Source organism: Myxine glutinosa, chromosome 8, assembly GCF_964187855.1.
Source record: "Myxine glutinosa chromosome 8, kmMyxGlut1.1, whole genome shotgun sequence".
NCBI classification, from domain to species: domain Eukaryota; kingdom Metazoa; phylum Chordata; class Myxini; order Myxiniformes; family Myxinidae; genus Myxine; species Myxine glutinosa.
In genome coordinates this window covers 45153428-45174658 of record NC_136268.1, presented here as the reverse complement: position 1 = coordinate 45174658, position 21231 = coordinate 45153428, and the positions used below count along the sequence as shown (strand labels likewise).

Here is a 21231-nt window from a genome sequence, read left to right as displayed (position 1 = left end):
GAGGGAAGGGCGATGAGGAAGGGAGAACCTCATCAACTCGATATCAAACAGTCATTTGTTTACCATTCAAGAGGGTCTATAACTCGTGGAAGAGCTGTCACACACAGATCATGGAAACATGCAGATAGATACCACACAACACGGGGCTTGACTTTTAACATGAGATAAACACAGCCATTTGAGGAAAGGAACTTCCCGGCACACTCTGGGTGTCAGCAGCGCCATAATGTGAGGAAGCTTTTCTCACCAGAGTCTGCAGGGCCACAATCAAGGGGAAATCTCATGGGATTTATCTGTGCTCTATCCTCTAAATACCATTTTTTGGGCAATTATTGATCACCTAATCACCAATGCCGAAATGTTTCGGTCTAAAGCCTCTCACCATATGCTTTATATCTGTGGAATTTTCATTAGGTTAACTGCAGAATATCACTGGAGACAGAATGTGTCCTCTAAAAATTTTTTACACCCAGATTATGTGAATCTTGGCAGTATCTCAGGCATCCTACTATATTAAATAGGGCAATTCTCTGAATGTATGTGAGTATGTCTGTACGTCTGAAAATCATCGTAAAAAAAACAGGGCTGGGTCAATCTCCACAAAATTTTGCATGGGTAGTACCCAGGGTCAGGTCATGGGCATGAAGAATCCCCCTCCCAAACCACTGTGATTGGGGGGGAGATGTGGTGAGCAAACTATTTACGATTTTCACCTGAACAACTCTCCCTCCCCCTTTCGGAGGGGGTGGGGGGACTGCTTACAATTTCTGTCTGTATACGTGCCACATTGCAAGTGGTTTACTGACCCCTGCAGCAGACAAGGGGGATTATTATAGCAATGGCATAAAAAATATTTACCACACCTCCCCCACTGTCCTCCCTCCCCCCAGGCTACGCCTGATTCTAGATCCTCAAATGCGGAAATCTGTGACACGCATAAGTTTTTCATGCCCAAGCAAATGCAACTGGAACTGGCACAAACTCCCTCACTCTCTTCAATCCCACTCCTCCCTCCAGGTCTTTAAAACAGCTGTTCACCACCATCTCTTATCTTCCCCCATCCAAAACCTTGATCTTTTCTTCCCCCGCTAATTTCACCCCAGATCCACTTTTTTGAAATACCAACTTCCTTCCTGGAAGTCCTTGCAGTGCCCATGTGTTTTATACTTCTCCCACCCCTCGCCCCCCCCCCCCCAAGCCCTCTCCCTCCCACAGATCTCCCGAAGTCCCTGCTCTCAAATGTCGTATTTGTGCTTCCCCTTCTCTCCCCATCATGTCTACCGCTACCCATTATTATATGTTTTGTGTGTCTGTTTGATTTCTTGTGTGATAAATGTTAGCTCTTTCACGAGCCTCGATCCTGTAGACAAAAAAAAAAAAAAAACCTATACCATGTCTCCATCAAGTGGTTCACGTTGGTTCTCCACAAATCGGATTCTGCTCCGTGAACTCATCCCAAACTTGGAAACTCAGCCTGGAAACACTCGGGCTGAGAGACGCAGTTTGCCGACCGATTGACGTTAATGCTGAGGTCAGTGTTACAATGCCATGCCATTAACGAACTATCGCCATCACTTTGTCTATTCCGTTGACATTGTGGGCATTCTTTCAGCCATCTTGTGCTCAGGTAATAAAGAACGAGACAAGCAAGACGTCCACGTCTGATATTATCAATGCCATCGGACAAGGCTGCTTTATGGGTCACATGAACAGCTTGCATACGTGGATTTGGATCTTCACCAAAATCTAATTTATTCGTCTTTGTCACACACCCAAGCTGTCCACCAAGTTTCGGCAGAATCCGTCCACAACTTTTTGGGATATCGTGCTATATATAGTTTTTGCCCTGTCTCTCAATGTTGAAGAATCAATTAAAAAATTCTCAAATCCAGATACGGATCTTCACCAAAATCTAATCATTTTGTCCTTGTCACACACCAAACCACTCCACCAAATTTCATCCAAATCTATTCACAACCTTTTGAGATATCCTGTTCACAGAGAGACATACAAACAAACATATTGTTACGCAACCGTGATTAACACCACAGTTACGGATGGCCGATTTGCGAGACTTTAACTCCCGAGGCGAAAACTCAATGGCGGATTAAAGCTCAACACAAAGTTAAACGCGCGGAATGGCGGACACAGCAAAGCTCCGCCCGCCGCCTTATCTACTAAAATCAAACACCCAGGAAAACTGCGTTCAGATATATACAGAAAATAATATAAGGATTTATTATTTATAAGTAAAGACAGTGAAAAATCCCGCGCCGGTAATACTAATAAATCGAATAAGCCTAAATTGGGATCCCAGACACAACAGATATCAAACACGATACGAGGGAGGTGAATACGAAAATAACACGTCTTTTTGGTTTATGCACAGTGTATTCGCGGGTACGGCCTTATCTCGTCCTTGTCGTCTTGGTGACCGCCGTCCAACACCCGGCTCCTTTCGGCCCCGATGTACCCACGAGGCCTCGCTCCAAGTTCCACAAGCCCCGATCGCACACCACGATGTCCCTCGCTCCAAGTTCCACAAGGCCTCGCTCCAAGCACCACACGTCCGACGCAGGCCAGCGGCTCCACACGAGGTCGATCTCCACAAGGTCCGTGCACCAAAGGTTCAACGTAAGCTGCACAAAGCAAGCGAACTCCACTTGACTCGACTCTCTTTTGGGAGTGCTGGCAGCCAAGTGCCAACTGTTCGGTGCCAACTGCCAACTCCGACGAACTCTCCTGCTGTGTGCCAACTGCCAACGAACTGCGACGAACGAACCTCGAACTGCAACGAACTGCTGCGAACTGCCGTGTGCTCTGTGTGCCAACTGTTCAACGAACTGCCTGAAATGGCGTCCGACCGTCGCTAATATCTCTGGCCGATGACATCACATTGGCGCACTCCTCAGCCAATGATAGCCTCCCAACTCGCCGGCTCGCCCAGGTCACGCCCTCTGTGGCATGCTCCACTCTCCCGTCCCCGACCCCGCGGTGCTTGTGTTATAACACGTGCCAGGCGAGGTTTGTAGGCCTTGGAGGTGTAAACGGTGGCGGCCAATTGTGGCGGTGTTTTTGGCCTGGTTTCCTGTCCATTTATTCCGAAGTCATTGTCAGGGAAAGGAATTATTTAATGTTGCGCTAAGGACCTAACTAATGTTTATGTGGTTTGCAGTGCCATAATGGACAAAGGTTTGACTACTAGGTGAGACTCACAGGGGCGTTACCTTTAATCCCTCACTATTTAACACTCGAACCTCCAGGTAGGTCCACAATCATACATCTTCCCCCGACAAACGCCTAAACATCAAGAACTTATTACATGTAGAGTCCCTGTCACGACAGCCGAATACCTACCTATTCAGATCTACCTAGCTCTAGATGTTGCTCTACCAAATTCATAACACAGCCCCCCCCCCCTGGAACCGTAGCTCCTGCAAGGTTCACCGCAGGCTCTACCATTCCAGCCTTAACACTTACTGTCACACACTTAATTAACCTATGAAATAAATCAGGAAGGGCTGTGGGAAGTGAGTCGGACTACCTACCTACACTTCCTTAACATGCTGAACCCCTTAACCATCATGCAAGTATGTACATTTTCTTCGTTGTTCCTGTGGAGGGAGGAAACAAACAACACACCACACTAACTTAACCACAAAACTTAACCATCTTTCCAAACTCAAAACTCTAACCTTTGTACATACCCCGGTCTACAGACCGCGTCCCCCGGTGGATGCCACAAGACTCAACCTTACCTGCGGGGCCATCCCCAATGCATCCCCCTAAATTTCCACGGGCCCTGTCCAGATGTTACAGGTGAGTGACACGGCTCGGTGGATTTCGCCCACATTCATGCAACACAGACCCCTTAACCACTCATTCTCATTCCATAGGTCATCAAGGCATTTCAAAAATCAACAAAGCACTTATTTCAATACACCCCCTGCAGGACCATGGCATTGATGTCATTCACGTGTGTGTGCATTCCTCAACTAGGCAGCGGGGAGGTACCGCACAAAAAGATGGTGGGGGCGCTTCAGGCTGTGGTGCCCGCAGTCCCAAAAACAAGTCAACCGACTTACAAGTTCATTGCCCCCCCCCCCCCCTTTACCTCTTGGCCCCGTGACAGCCCAACAGCCCCTTTCCGCCGTTACCTCGCCGGTGAGGGTCTCCACACACACCAGGCTCCTTTGCCTCCTGCTTTCGTGCAGCAACACGGGTCACCGGGGGACTTCCTCACCCCGCGGCGCCCAACCAGACCCTCCACCGACGAGCTCCAATTTCCAGTTACCACCGGCTGCCAGGGGTAATTGCCGCAGAGGGGGGCCCGCAGGCATCGCTCCTCAGAGCTTGCTCTGTACCTGCGGACACACACACCTTCCCCACCCACAAGACCCCAAAACACACTTCCTCCCCCGCTGCCATTCAATTCTCCACACAACTCAGCACAATTCAGTACAATTCTTGGTGTAAAAGGTGTTACAAGGCTTGCCATGGCCTGCCACATGTGAAATCCCCCAGTTCACATTTAAACCATCACACATTTCCAAAAGCACATTTCCAAAAGCACAAGTATCGCCCCTCATTATCTCCAATAATCATCACTCACTCTCCAGGTTCCACTCTCACGACCACATCAAAACACCTAACCACAATACAAAAACATACGCCACCCACAAGACACTGTGGCTCCCATTCCATCCCCTCACCGGCCATGTCATCACTCTCACCCGCCTCCCAACTCCAATTTACATGTCCCCAATTTCCAAAGCAAGTCCTGAAGCCTGGGGCAGTACTCCTCAAAACACTCACCTCAAGTGCAGGTAGTTGCAGGTTGGTCAGGTCCAAAGTGCAATCCACCCATACAATTCCCAAAATTTCACATTGGGCCTACCAAATACTTCCAAATTTCTCTTTTGTCCCCACTACACTGGCAGGTATGTGGATCCGCATCCAACGTGATCCTCGCTACACAACTACCTGTGGCCACGACAGCTCTGCACCTCTACCGTGCAAGGGTCACCGGGACAAGGTGAGCAGTCAAAACGCCAACATGGCCCATGAGTGTCCATAAGGGCGCGACCCACCATCCATCCTTCGGCCCCCCTGCGAGGAACACAGCTGCAGCAGCCCCAGCTGGCCAATGTGGTGAGCACTTGCTGCCACAACACACACTACCACACACACAACCTCGGCCCTGGGGGGCACGGTCGCAGTGCGTGGCATCCCTACAGCCACGTCCCCTGCACCTCCCCATCATCCCCCAGTCCGACTACAGAACTGCAGCCCCCCAGTGCTCACCCACACTTGACCACACCAAGGTCGTCAACAGCCATGCTCCACCAGGAGACCCACCCAGAAGACATGGTCCACACACCTCGGACACGCACAGCACCACGTTGACCCTCAGGCTACACAACTACATCCCCATCATCCCGCGTCCCAAATATCAGCACAGTTGCCCCCGCAACCAGTTGAAAGCTGTGTCTTGCTACCCTATTAATTTCATCAGCCTCCAACACTTTGGTCTACACACCTGGATCAATAATGGCGTCACTGTACAGTGTCCACCATGGCATTTCAAAATCCACCCTTAAATTTCCATCTAACCCACAGATTACCCATGCCAACCATTTGTCACATTTCACTAACCTCACCAAAGAAGGATGCTTTGCCATACACATGCCAGCCGAGCATGGCCCATATGCTCGGCTCGTTACACATCTCCCGATTCACATCCCCATGGCTCTCTTCCCAACCCGAGAGTCCATAAATCATAACGGAGCATCTGTGGAAGGTCACTCACACCATCACGTTCCACAGATGCCCCAATGGTTGTCCGGCAGGCTATCTCCATCCCTGTCCATTCGGTTTGACCCGCGTCCATAGACCAACCACCATGCCAGGTCACCACATGCTAGTTGTCCCAAAGTCTCAGGGAGAGGGTGTCAGGTCGCATGCCCGGGTGATCACTACATCAGGCCCAAGCTGGCCATCTGCGGTGCCACCACCAAAGCGCGACCCACAACACCTCCCCCTAGTGGTCCTCAATATTTGCCATCACAGGCTTGAGAAACCACCTCGGACCTCCCTGGAGGTCTTAACCCCCACCAGGGTCCGGTGACCCTGCCGGCCCGAGCCACCAGCTCGGACGGCGCCCCGACGGACAAGGGACGCTACACTTCACCAGACCCCCCGTGGGACCCAGGTCGTACCTCGACACCCAAGGCTGGACCCCACGTCCAAATCTCGCCATCACAGCCCCCCAGCTGGCCGGCATACCCAAATTTTGAAAATGGCAACTTTTGCCCGAGGCCATCACCCATGACCTCTCCATGTTCAAATCCCGCAGCCTGGGGACCAATCCCAACCATGGCTGCTCCAAATCAAGTTCCCATTGTAATTTTATTTTAAATTTTATTTTACAAATTTTCATTCCCACTGCCAAACCGCAGCTGCAGGGAACAACCTCTACCACCGGTTGTTCTGCCCCTCCCTGCAGTTGATCCAAATTCCCTACAGGGACCAAATCTCCAGAAGCTCTATCTCCCGATCCTCCACGATCCAAATCCAGCCCGGAGCCAACACACTCCCCCAACTGGTTGTCCAATTTTGGAGCCTCTGTTTCCAAATAGCAGTGTACAGTGAGCGTCCCCTCGGTCATTCCAACCACCTCCTTGGACCAACTCACCTCTTCCCCCAGACTCCTTTGGGCCTGGACAAGCTCTACCTCCATGGGACTGTCACAGGTCTCCGGCCGCTGGATCGAATCATCCTCATCCTCATCATTTCCACAAATCATTCCTGGCCCCGCCAGGCTTTGATCAATATCCCCAATAAATACCTGGTCCGGCTCCATTGCACGGACCCCCAAAAACTCTACCCCCTCTTGCTCCGCACCACCGCCCTGGTGCTGCACAATTCCAAATTCATCCCCCAGTTGGGGTGTTGTGACATCCACACGGTCCCGATAAACAACCAGGCCAGAATGTGGGAAACATTCCCCATTACAACTCTCACATTCCAAATTTCCTTCCCCGCTCACCTGTGGACACTCCACGTTTACCTGCAGGCATTCCCCATCTACCTGTACACATTCCCCATCGAACTGTGGACATTCTCCGCTCACCTGTACACTTACCACAATTGCCATTTCCCTTTTTAATCCATTAATTTGGTCACTCATGTCCTTCAGTCCTTCCCTCCATTCCTTCCCCTGCGACTCCATTTTTCTTTCCATTCCTCCCATCTTCTTACTCATTTTATTTTCCATCCCTTCAATTTGTTCCTCCAATCGATCACTCATTCCCTTCATTCCTTCCCTACATTCCCGACTGGCTCGCTCACCCTCGGCCCTCTGAGCATTTATTAAATTTACTATGGTCTGGAGATCTATCGGGGCCGTCCCACTTGTTCCCGGCTCCCCGGTGGGGGAGGGGGATAAGTTCGTGCTCGGGACGGGGGAGGTTCCAAGGCTCACCTCGACATCTAATTCCCCTATTTCCGGCTCACTCCCGATGCTGACGGAGGCCTCGCTGCGTACTTCCATCTCATCAATTTCCGACATCCGCTTTCCGGAAGATTGTTTCCCGCGCGCGTATTTATTTTAATAATTCCTGAAACAATTTAAATTTGACGAAGACGCGATATCGCGCTCCGTTTGCCCGATTGATTATTAAATTTCTCCGCCTCAACTATAAAAATCTTGCGTTCGAACGTCGGGCGCAATGTACGCCCGACCGTGTCGATGTCTCGCCGCGGACAAAAAAATTTGTCCAACGGGTTCAAATCCTACACTCCTGACACCACTTGTTACGCAACCGTGATTAACACCACAGTTACGGATGGCCGATTTGCGAGACTTTAACTCCCGAGGCGAAAACTCAATGGCGGATTAAAGCTCAACACAAAGTTAAACGCGCGGAATGGCGGACACAGCAAAGCTCCGCCCGCCGCCTTATCTACTAAAATCAAACACCCAGGAAAACTGCGTTCAGATATATACAGAAAATAATATAAGGATTTATTATTTATAAGTAAAGACAGTGAAAAAGCCCGCGCCGGTAATACTAATAAATCGAATAAGCCTAAATTGGGATCCCAGACACAACAGATATCAAACACGATACGAGGGAGGTGAATACGAAAATAACACATCTTTTTGGTTTATGCACAGTGTATTTGCGGGTACGGCCTTATCTCGTCCTTGTCGTCTTGGTGACCGCCGTCCAACACCCGGCTCCTTTCGGCCCCGATGTACCCACGAGGCCTCGCTCCAAGTTCCACAAGCCCCGATCGCACACCACGAGGTCCCTCGCTCCAAGTTCCACAAGGCCTCGCTCCAAGCACCACGCGTCCGACGCAGGCCAGCGGCTCCACACGAGGTCGATCTCCACAAGGTCCGTGCACCAAAGGTTCAACGTAAGCTGCACAAAGCAAGCGAACTCCACTTGACTCGACTCTCTTTTGGGAGTGCTGGCAGCCAAGTGCCAACTGTTCGGTGCCAACTGCCAACTCCGACGAACTCTCCTGCTGTGTGCCAACTGCCAACGAACTGCGACGAACGAACCTCGAACTGCAACGAACTGCTGCGAACTGCCGTGTGCTCTGTGTGCCAACTGTTCAACGAACTGCCTGAAATGGCGTCCGACCGTCGCTAATATCTCTGGCCGATGACGTCACATTGGCGCACTCCTCAGCCAATGATAGCCTCCCAACTCGCCGGCTCGCCGGCTCGCCCAGGTCACGCCCTCTGCGGCATGCTCCACTCTCCCGTCCCCGACCCCGCGGTGCTTGTGTTATAACACGTGCCAGGCGAGGTTTGTAGGCCTTGGAGGTGTAAACGGTGGCGGCCAATTGTGGCGGTGTTTTTGGCCTGGTTTCCTGTCCATTTATTCCGAAGTCATTGTCAGGGAAAGGAATTATTTAATGTTGCGCTAAGGACCTAACTAATGTTTATGTGGTTTGCAGTGCCATAATGGACAAAGGTTTGACTACTAGGTGAGACTCACAGGGGCGTTACCTTTAATCCCTCACTATTTAACACTCGAACCTCCAGGTAGGTCCACAATCATACATCTTCCCCCGACAAACGCCTAAACATCAAGAACTTATTACATGTAGAGTCCCTGTCACGACAGCCGAATACCTACCTATTCAGATCTACCTAGCTCTAGATGTTGCTCTACCAAATTCATAACAATATGAAGAGACAGGGATGAAAACAACCACCATCCACCTTCAGCGGCGGAGGTAAAAATGTATAAGAGTGAAGTCACGAAAAATGGAACACTTTCATTTTTCTCAATACAGGGCTTGATATTTTCTTATTACAAATAAAATATCCACTATTTTACACTTGTATGATGTGTAATGGGGTCTCCTCTACCTGCAGAGACAACTTCAGTGCAATATAACAATTTTTGGTTCTTGTTTGACAGGTTAAAAGCCAAAAAAGGGGGTATTTTTGGCATTAAAATGTAAAGTAGTTAGACTATGACATTTCTTTGATCAACTATTATTAGCAGGAAGGTTTTGAGGTGTCTCCTTATTTTTTTAATGTAAAATTTAAATGCTAAGGTTTATTTCAGTGAAAAGATTATCGTTCTACCCCTCTTCATTGCGGAGTAATTGAGATGGGAAGATGGCACTATTTTCAAAGTGAGCTCAATTTGAGTGGTACTAATTATCACTCTACTCCTTTACAAATGGTAAGTAACAGAATAACTATATCTTTTGCATTTTTCTGTTGTAGATACCATTCTCTGTTGAAGTCTATAAGTAAAATTCAATAAACATATCACATCATAAAAATTTTGTATGAGAAAATCAACCAAAAATTTCCATCCCCTTATGTCACGTCCGTCACACCCCTAATTTATTCCAAAAGTAAGAGTTACAAAAATATGAAAAAATATGCCTGAGACAGCTTCAACCATTAGCTCTTCTCAAACATCAAATGATTAATTTGTGCCTTCATGTTAATTTGTAGAAGGGGAAAATAATGATTCCGTCCCCTGAAGTGTCACATGCGTCACACTGTGACGAACTGTTTAAAGGCAGAAAATTTTCCACTGCTGATTTTTACATAAGTGTTCCATTTTTCATGACTTCACTCATAAATAACAGAGTTGTAGACAAAACCATTTACAACCTGTGTGGTCCAGGTGTCAGATACTGAGAAAGAGATTTCAACTTACCATCAAGTAATAAGGAGGCATGGCCTTCAGGTAGTTGTCAAATGACTGACGCCATTTCAGTGGTGGCTTCAGCTTGTGCACTTTGAATAAATCGTCTGCGTCGATGCATGGAAAAGGGAATAAACAAGAGGAAGAATTGTTGCAATAAATGTCCGCTTCCGGTTCCAATGAATATTCTTGTTCCAAGCACCCAGGAATTGTGAGCCATATACAGTAGGACAAATTGTTTTATGTATGCAAATCTACAGAATAAGTTGCAGTTTATGTAACTTATAATAAAGCCATGCACCAAGTTTCAGTTCAATATATTAAAGGGTAAGGGGAAAAAGTCTGGAAAACTGACCCATGTATAACATGTGAAATTCTCCAAGTCCAAAAATGGCACAGCTCCATGAAAAATTGACGAAACTCCACAAAACTCAAACTTGTTCTGTAACTTATCATAATAAAGCCATGCAGCAAGTTTCAGTAGAATATGTTAAAGTATGGGGAAAAAGTCTGGAAAACCACAGGTGGGACAGACAGACAAAGAGGAAACCTGTAGTCCTAATAAGGAGACTAATAAGTCTGCTAAAATCGGTAGGGGACTAATAAGGAAAAGTAGTTTATTAGCCATTGGTATGAATGAATGAATGAATGAATGATCGTTTTAAGGCCATTTTCCCCGCTAGAGCGGGGGTTAGCCAAGAGCGGGGGTTAGCCATTATATAACAGATTATATAACATTATATAACAGATCCATTAACATTATATAACAGAAGCCATTATATAACAGACTATACCACCTCAGATCATAAACATGGACACATAGATGATTTTGCCTTCATTGAAGGGCTTGAAATTCCTGGTGGCTTGAGTCACGTAAATTTCCCATTATTCCAGCAACTTTGGATTCATAGTGGCCCATCTGTTTAGTGATCATTTAACCAATGTGATTCACTTTATTATTTACTAGCCCATTTCCTGTGCTACAGAGGACATATTCACACTTAACTTCTCTTCATGAGCAGGTTCCTGCAGTTTATTTGTCCCTAAAAAAGTACAGGAAGCATTTAATACCATTTTACCTCACAAACTTATTTTTAAAATCGAAGCACTTTATCTTTATTGTTCGATTTGTAATTGAATATTGCATTTTCTTTTAGACAGACCACAGGTGCTCAAAATTGGTTCGAATATTTATTAGATGATTACCCTGAACATCGGCAGGCATAGCGCCTCAGGGTTGTGCTATATCCCCGATTTTTACCTCCGACTCTGGATGAGGTTATGTTTTCACCCCTGTCTGTCTGTTTGTTTGTCTATGAGCAGGATATCTCAGAAAGTTATGGACTGATTCGGCATGAAATTTGGTGGAGTGGAGAGGTTGTATATCTCCATCCCAATAGTTATGAATTAAACCTATTCTATTTAAAGCATTATCACTGTGGATTTTGAGCTCCAGCATAACAAAATTCCCCTTGAAATGCGGACGAGGACACAGAACCTGTTGGGCAGCCAAGTTAATCAATCATAATCACACCGTGGCACAGAGTTCTTACTTGTGCGCAATACACGTCTGCTCAGAATCTTAGGAGTTGATCTCCGGCAGTCTCGCATCGCCCATTAGGGAGACCGAGTCTGCTACCGTATTATTAAATGATGCTGAGCAACTACGAGAGATAATTTTGCTAATTGCATCACTGGAATTCAAAAGTTGTTCAGAAAGGGGAAGCTGCTTGGAATATAATCAATCAGAAAATTAGGTAAATAAGTAATCCGAAGGCATTTTTGACATCGCTCTGATATCGACACGTCAACACCCATGTCAACACTGTGATTGATTTGTAAGTAATAAACAAAGAACTGAATGTGGTTTTTAATTCTCATAATTATTTGAGGTGTTAAAGATTTAAAAAAGCCAACCTGGCTGGTACCTCCCATAAAAATTCCGGAAAACCTCCAAGGGCATTGTGTCCTCTGTGACGTCATCACCAGTACGATTTTCTCGGCACGCATAGACTAATGGCCACACAACTCACCTCAGGCTCGTCAGGAAGTGAATTTGACGAATAATTTTCTAATCAAGAATCCTCAGATTACGACAATAGTCAAAATCATGATGTAGAAGGTGCTGTCATACCATACATGTATGAACCCGAGGTGAAAATTGCCGATGACATCGTTCATGAAATACCTGGCATTAACAACAATCGGGACGACGTCGAAGAAAGACTCGGGAATAACAAGAACGGAACTGGGTAGAATGCATACCTCCACCAGGCTGAACAGTTCGTTTTGTATTCCACCGATAGGCCGGATCTCGATTCAGACCAAAATCTAAACAAAATCTGAACCAAAATCCTAATTGGCTTGTTCTTGTCGCCTTACCAACTCGTCCACCAAGTTTAGTCATAACTCATCCACAACTTTTTCAAATATAATGTTATTTCCCACTTTTCGCCCCATCTCTCAATGGCGAAGAATCACTTAAAAAATTATACTAGCCGGATCCCAATCCAGATCTTTACCAAAATCTAATCATTTCGTCCGTATCACATACACCACATCTCCACCAAATTTCGTCCGAATCCGTCCACAACTTTTTGAGATATCTTGTTCACAGTCAAACAGACAAACAAACAGACAGGGGTGAAAACATAACCTCCATCCATCTTCGGTGGTGCAGGTAACAACCCTGCAAGTGGTAAATCATAGAGCTAGAACATGGTAAATGTGGAGTTTCGTGTTTTTTTTTGTTTTTTTTGTATAAAAGATCGAGGCTCGTGAAAGAGCTAAAAGAGCTTTTGATATAAGAGCTTTTGATATAAGAGAGTGTGAAAGAGCTTTTGATATAACATTTCTCTGTAATTCTTGTAGTAATGAGAAATGTGCTCATTTAAAAGCACAAGGGTATACAATTGTGGACACCATTGGCACGGCTTATTACCATACTGTATGGGACAATTCTCACAATGTAGATGTACAATGTACATGTAGTGACTGAGTGATGTACAACAGGAAATTCCTCATGCCTGATATAAATCCCAAGCACACATCTCATCAACTTCTAAGGGGAATAATTTAATTATAAATAGCCTTGGACAATCTGCATTTTAATCCAATAATACCAATCCATACAATACATCGACATGATTTTGGCAAATTAAAATTTCACAGAAGATGCGATAAAGATGGCCAGGGGTGTACGCAAACGGACGGGTATCTTACCTAGCAGTGGAAGCAAAACAGGGTAGTTGTAGGGCATGACAAAAATGTTCACACAGGTGAGTGTGGTGCTTGCTTTCAGGTAACCAAATGGACAACCCAAATCGCTGTACTTAGCACTGTTTTGGACAAATACCTGTAAAGAAGGTAAAGATTAGCCATCAGCTCATTCTTCAATGCAAATCAAATAATTCTAAATTTATATGGGATAAATCAGAATGTGTTTTTTGAGTTACGATAATATTGTTGGCCAAAGTTGATAATGTAAGTAAAACAGCAAAACTGAAATGATATCAGTGTTTTGTATTCACCTGCCAGCAGGTGTGTGGAGACTTTCTCTCGAGGATGTACTGAGTAAGGGGTGATGCCTCCAACTCGTACTTGTCAAAGGGTAACTTGTCGATGACCATCGGTTCACAATCGGTGCAAGAAAACTTTACAATAGGATGAGCTGTGCGTGGTGGCTGAGGGTTATCCAGGAAACAGGAAGAATGTGGTGGAGAAAGAAATGAGTGCAGGGATGGGAATGGTGCACCAAGCCAGGAAAACACGAAGATCCTTAAAAACATGAGATTCATTTTATTTTCTCCCAAAGCAAAATTTTCAAACACACGAGTTCAACACAAATATCAGTGCTATTAAAGACATGTTTCTATGAGTATGTAGAGTCATTAGTTTGTTTGGCCGGAATTTAAGATTGTGGCCACTAGTTGTATCACCAGTCAGGTGCACACGCTCACCTCTGAGCTGTCTAGCCTGGGTTTGAATCTCGGGCCAGCTATAAACGGTCATCCTGGTGTCTTGCGGGCAGAGCAATTTGTCAGTGTGTGCCGTCCCTCAGATGGAAAATACACTGGGACAATAAACAATACAATAAACTGGTTTTCCAGCATTAGTTGGTGGACTTAGATCCCACGATGCCCTTTGCGAAGAGGAGGCAAGATATCGCCGACACCCTGGCCAAATTCAAAAATTCCTATTCTAACCTAAAGGGGGCACTGCATCAGTGGCACATATTCACCCCAGCAAACGATGTAACTCACAGCCATGTGCTGCATACCAAAGAGAAGTGAGGGGCAGCTGTGCCGCTAATGTAGTGCCCCTGAATTTTATGGATTTGAAATTTCATTAGGGTGCCAGAAATAACTTGCTTCCTCTTAATCAAAAGATACCATAGGAACTTTAGCATTCACCAGCTAATTCCGGCAAACTGATTCCCACCTTAACTCCATCTGAGAGCCAGAACACTTTGTGATACAACGTCCTGCCTATGAAGCACCAATCTGACAATTTATAGTCGGGTACGGATTCAAATCCAGACTATACAGCTCAAAAGTGAGTGGTCTACCTCTGTGCCCTCCTGTTGGACAACAGATGGAGTAAACGTCAGTAACAAATGACAGCATTAGACGCCAAAGGTCAAATAAAGATAAATGTAGGTATGAAGACCTTGAAAGTAGTCCTGAGGATTTAAGGACCGTGCAAACCTTACCAGTGCTGGCAGGTTTTGATCGGGCCAGAAAGCTTCAGGGATTGGCCAATGGCCAATTGGTATTCCAGCCTTGGGATTAGATCGGACATAGACAAGACGGTGACAGCTATGCCAAGGTTGTGGTGAGAAAGATTGTGGGCTGGCCTTGATCACCTCTGTTACTCCTTCTGTAATGAAAGAAATTATTTTGTGGGATGGAAAGAACAGCAAATGACAGTGGATGCAGCATGAGACCTACTCCTGCAGATTGATAGGAATGTTGGCTCAGTGAAATGTTTCTTTTACGTGAAACGTGGAAGCGATTTGCCAATTGCTCTACTTTCTGCAAGACCTTTTTCCATATCTAAGCATTACAGAATCTAATGCATCCTGAATGAACTCCCTCACCAAGCTCGCATGGCCGAAAAGTACGCACACTTGCCTCTAAGCTGTCTATCCTGGGTTTGAATCCCGACCCGGCTATAAACTGTCATCCCGGTGTTGTACAGGTAGGGCGATCCATCAATGTGTGTGCCGTCCCGTCCCTGGGATGGACGTTAAACATCCCATGGTGTCCTTCGCGAAGAGTAGGCAAGCTATCGTCAGACCTATGGCCAAATTCCAAATTCCTGCCCAACCTACAGAGAGAATTGCATCCGCGGCAATGCCACATCCTCGGCCAATTATGTTACCCCGCAACCTTATGCTGCATATGAAAGAAGAAGACCAAGCTGGCAATGAAACACAGGCACTGTTAGCCATTCTCTCTCAAAGGTCATTTACAGCGCCTTCATAAAATAATCACACCCCTTGACATTTTCAAATTTTGTTGTGTTACAGCAACAAACAACAACAGGCATTTTAAAGGCCATTTTCCCTGCAAGAGCGGGGGTTAGCCCTGCGGTCCCCATGACAATTTCTCCATTTTGCCCTATTTTCTGCATCTCCCCTTGTTAACCCCCTTGCCCGCATTTCTTCTTCGACCATCTTTAGCCAAGTCTTTCTCGGTCTTCCCCGTCCTCTACTTCCTTCCACATTCATTTCCATCACTAGTAGTGTATATATGTTGCTTCTGGGACACTCTCATTTTCCCATTGACTTACATGTTAATTTTCCTCTTAACCTCATTGCCCATTAACACCTCTATTTCTCCCACCCTAATCTTTATGAACCTTTTGTCTATAGTACCTATCCTTAATGTTGTTCATTAGACCACTCAAACACTACAAATATTTGTTTTCCCTTATAGACCTATAATCCTTCATCTACATATCATCTGGCAAATTATCTTTGACCCACTCAAACATCGACCCATTCACTTACATGTTAATTTTCCTCTCACCTCTTTACGAAGCTTTTAGCCTTTTGACACCTATCCTTAATGTTGTTCATTAGACCACTCAAACAATGATCCTCCCTTGGTCTTATGGTACTCTTACTATCAATGATCACGAGTAGACCACTCAAACATTGATCCTACAAATATTTGTTTATGCGTGGGAAATAATTTAATTCTCCTACAACTCTCTTCACCATCTAATATATTAACAAAGTATATGTTTGAGTTTGGTTCTTTATCAAGATATTTTAACTGAGCTGAGATAAAATGATAAACCTCCCTCAATGTTCTTGTTTGAGCGCCTCCAGTGCCACACACTTTTTGGTAGGCTCTGCCCACTTTTTGTTAAGCTCCGTCCACTTTTTGGTAAGCCCCGCCCACCTTTTGTTAAACCACGCCCACTTTTTGCTAAGCCCACCCACTTTTTACTAAGCCACGCCCACTTTTGCTAAGCTCCGCCCACTTTTGCTAAGCCCCACCCACTTTATAAACTCTTCAGCATTGTATCATTTCCAGGTAATACATTACATCATTTTCAGGGAATTTCCATCACATAATTTCCAGTTAAGACACACCCAGGTTTACCCAGGGAATTTCCACAGGAAATGACACACCCAGCCCTTCTTAGAAAAGGCACCGACCACACAGGCTTTTTCAAACACGCTTTCTGCTTCACTTGAGAATGGACTACGATGCCGAAATGGAATTGGGATAACTTTGCTATTCCTTGGAGTCCTACTACCTGTGTAGAACTCAACCTTCAGATTGATGAACTGCACTCGAACCTCTTATCAATGGAGGTAAGTTTGTTTATTTATTTATTTATTTATTTATTTATTTAATTAATTATTATTATTATTATTTTTATTTTTTTCGATGAGACTCGTGTAAGAGTTAACAACGTTTATTTTAATATTCATAGAGCTTGATTAATACAAATAAAAATATTGTATTAAATTAATACATTTATTTTCTTTCACAGGAAATTGTATCTGAGATACGAAATGAAAATTCTGCTTTTAACATAACTTGGGATGAAGTTATTTTTTTGTTTGAAGACATTTTGAACAACCAAGACCCCCAGAATGAGTTCTACCTTGATGACCCAGCCAAAGAGTTATACCTTGGAGATCCACAAAATCCTGAAAAAGAGTTTTACCATGATGATATTTGTTGTGAGTTATCAAAACAAAACCCACTGAACAAGTTCTACCTTGATGAGCCAGAATACAAGTCATACATTGGAGACCCACAAATTTCTGAAAATTGGGAAAGGGGAGTTCTCCCTGATGGTCCGCAGTTATACTATGTGAGACACATCATAGAAACCCTAAAAAATTGGGAAACGGGAATTCTCCCTGATGGTCCGCAGTTATACTATGTGAGACACATCACAGAAACCCTAAAAAATTGGGCAAGGAGAGTTCTCCCTGATGGTCCGCAGTTATACTATGTGAGACATCATAGAAACCCTAAAAAATTGGGAAACGGGAATTCTCCCTGATGGTCCGCAGTTATACTATGTGAGACACATCACAGAAACCCTAAAAAATTGGGCAAGGAGAGTTCTCCCTGATGGTCTGCAGTTATACTATGTGAGACACATCATAGAAACCCTAAAAAATTGGGAAAGGGAAGTTTTCTCTGATGGTCCGCAGTTATACTATGTGAGACTTATCACGGAAACCCCCAATATTTCTGAAAATTGTGGTTCTACCTTGGAGACTTGGAAAGATGGTTATATTTTTGGAGACTCGGAATGGGGGTTTTGTTTTGATGACTCGGCATGTGATACCTATCTTGGAGGCTCAACAGGAATGTGGTTATACCTTGGGAACTTGGAAAGTTGGTTTTATTTTGGAGACTCTACCTGTGGGGTCCATCTTGGAGACTCTTTGCATTCTAAAGCAATGAACAATGTTCTTTGTTTAATGACGCTTGATTTAAGCAATATCAAGAAAGTTCGAGGAAGAAAATGCTGGAAAATTCTTTCTTCCCATTTCTACTTCTTCAAACTTGAAAGCCTTGAAAGACAGAATTGGCAGAAGAGGAAAAAAATAAATGAAATACGTATTTAAAAAAGAAGAAAAAAAAAGATTATGTTAGGGTTAGGGTGGGATTTTGAATGTGAGGGTTAGGGATGGGGTTGGGTTAGGGATGGGGTTGGGTTAGGGTGGGATTTTGAATGTGAGGGTTAGGGTTGGGGTTGGGTTAGGGATGGGGTTGGGTTAGGGTTGGGATTTTGAATGTGAGGGTTAGGGATGGGTTGGGTTAGGGATGGGGTTGGGGTTGGGTTAGGGATGGGGTTGGGTTGGGTTGGGTTAGGGATGGGGTTGCGTTAGGGATGGGGTTGGGTTAGGGATGGGGTTGGGTTAGGGATGGGGTTGGGTTAGGGATGGGGTTGGGTTCGGGATGGGGTTGGGTTCGGGATGGGGTTGGGTTAGGGTTTGTATATTATTATGACTCACTCACACATACACACACACACAAAAGTTAAGCCCCAACTGAAAAGTTGTGGGATTCTGTGTTTGGGGTTCACAGATTTAAAAACGTATCCCCATTATACACACACAAAAGTTAAGCCCCAACTAAAAAGTTGTGGGATTCTGTGTTTGGGGTTCACAGATTTAAAAACGTATCCCCATTACATTTTTTTTATTTATTTATTATTTTCAAGGGTATTATCTGCTTACTTGTGTTTTTTGTAATTCTTGCGAGTAAAATGAACCCAAGATTTCTTCTCCATTTAAATCATATAATTTGTAGGTCCAAGGGACTGTATCCATTACATCAATGATTTTAAATAATTCACGAATCCATTTTTGTGTATAACCTTTCTCAAAATGACTTTTCCATTTGTATATTCTTACAATATCACCAACTTTAAACTTGGGCTTTCTCAAATTAATCTCCTTTTCATATTCTAATTTTGTAAATGTTTCCGATGGTTTTGATTTTGTTGATGAATGAACTGTATTATTGTAATTATCTACAATATCCTGAATTAAATACACCCATTTTTGAGAACCGAGTTGTGTGAATTTTTTATATAGTCTCTCTTTCAAAGTACGATTAAAACACTCAATAACAACTGCTTTTCCTTCATTAAAGGTGCTGTATAATTTAATACCCTCCCCCTTAAGAAATTTCATAAATATTTTGTTATAGAACTCTGTTCCCTCATCAGTCCATAACTTCTTTGGTTTCCTTTTATTCCTATCAAATATTAGCTTAAAGGCTAACATTAAAGTATTACCTCTCTTGTTTTTCAAAGGAACAACCCAGGCAAATCTACTCCTCAAATCAATAACGGTTAAAGCATACCTGTATCCCTTATCATTATTTAGTTCGATTAAATCAGCGGACCATATGTGGTCGGTGTATTTAGAATAAACTTTCCTTCTTTTAAACTTTGTGATTATAGGTTTATGTAATTCATTAGCCAAAAGCTCCTCAGTCTTGATAACATCATTGGAGTTTAATAGTTTTTTGGGAAATAACCAAGACCAAGTTTCAATTTAGCACTTATCATTTTTTTCACAATAAACCTATCAACTTTCTCTCTCAATGTAGGATTTCGTATCAAGGACAAATTATACAACATTTCTCTGTCTGCTTCATGTTTTTCATCCAATGTAGTGGTATTCCCATAAGCAATATCATGCTTCATACACACTTCATCAACCCTATTTATCGGCTCGGACCAAGGTTTAGGATTGTTAGCCTCATCTAATCTTTTATCCAGGTTTGTTCCAGGACCACAGAAAGAATATCCAGGTAGATGTAGTTCCCCAGGAATTCCAGTTGTTGTAAATTTACTTCCTGACAGAAACTTTTGTATGTCTCCTCCACTTTTAGGAGAGATGAATTGGCACTTTTTAGAGCCACACACTTCACATATTCCTTTTTGATAAACTCTATTATTTTTAGCTTTAACATGAGATATTTGTAGATTTGGTTTTCTTTTTACATTTGAGACAATAACTCATATTTATTTATCAGAAAAATTCCGACAGAGTATCAAAACCTTTTTGGTTTTCAACATATACATTTCTATCTTAATTTTTAAAACATAAAGAATCCTTAGGAATGCCTTCACTCTCTCCTCCATTTATTTACAAATAAAAACTAACTAAAGTCAATAACACCAACATCATCAACTATATGACCTTTGTCTTCTTCATGTAAATCTCCTCGCTGAACTCATCTCAACCATTTTTAAAATCATTATCTTAGTAAGAGTTGTTAATTCTTTATTTTCCTCTTCGGTACGTTGATTGATTTATTTGCTGTAATACACTCAATCTTTTACGAATCTCACTGATTTCCATCTTTTTATATTTTTCCTCCCTCTCTCTTTGCTCCCTTTCCTCCCTCTCCTCCTTCTCCTTTTTCTCCCTCTCCTCCTTCTCCTTTTTCTCTCTTTCCTCCTTCTCCCTTTTCTCTCTTTCCTCCTTCTCCCTTTTCTCCCTCTCCTCCTTCTCCCTTTCCTCCTTCTCCTTTTTCTCCCTTTCCTCCTTCTCCTCCTTCTCTCTTTCCTCCTTCTCTTCTTCAACTCCTTCCTCATCCCTTGCTACCCTTGAGCTTGAGCCCCAAAGAATATTATACATATACTCATCTGGATTTTGAGATATTCTTGTATCTATAATTATTTTTCTCATTATAGGATACCAATAAGATTTGTTGACGATTTCTAAAAGAGTTTTATATTTCATAACTTTGAGAAGTTTATTTTTATTTAATATTTTAAACAAGTCTCTATTTGTGGGTTTAGCAATATCAGTATAAGGCCAGTTTTTTATGACAAAATTCCCATGTATATGCTCCAAATCATAAGGTATGTAATACCGAGCACCCTTTTCTTGTAGGTATCCCTGAATACAAAAATTATAATTCTCTTGTAGTCTTTTTCCTGCCATTTATGTATCAGAAATATATGTGAGATTAATATTATGACAGGTAATACCACCCCATCTTCCCACTACCTAATCGGTTTGTATTCCTCGGCTTTC

General features: G+C 43.8%; 1 protein-coding gene across 2 annotated transcripts in view; it reads right to left on the bottom strand.

Moving 5' to 3' along the window:
* The window catches only part of INTS6L (integrator complex subunit 6 like), a 120515-nt gene that overhangs the window by 42410 nt on the left and 56874 nt on the right, over window positions 1–21231 (bottom strand). Inside the window, exons 7-10 of one of the 2 annotated variants that reach the window (XM_068124373.2) lie at window positions 14902–15068; window positions 13721–13873; window positions 13413–13545; window positions 10203–10297 (exon numbers count right to left, since the gene is read on the bottom strand). In XM_068124373.2, the coding sequence (XP_067980474.2) occupies window positions 10203–10297; window positions 13413–13545; window positions 13721–13873; window positions 14902–15068 (548 nt within the window). Of the gene's footprint in view, window positions 1–10202; window positions 10298–13412; window positions 13546–13720; window positions 13874–14901; window positions 15069–21231 lie in introns of those variants that run through there. The other variant, XR_010985499.2, reaches the window with a different exon arrangement.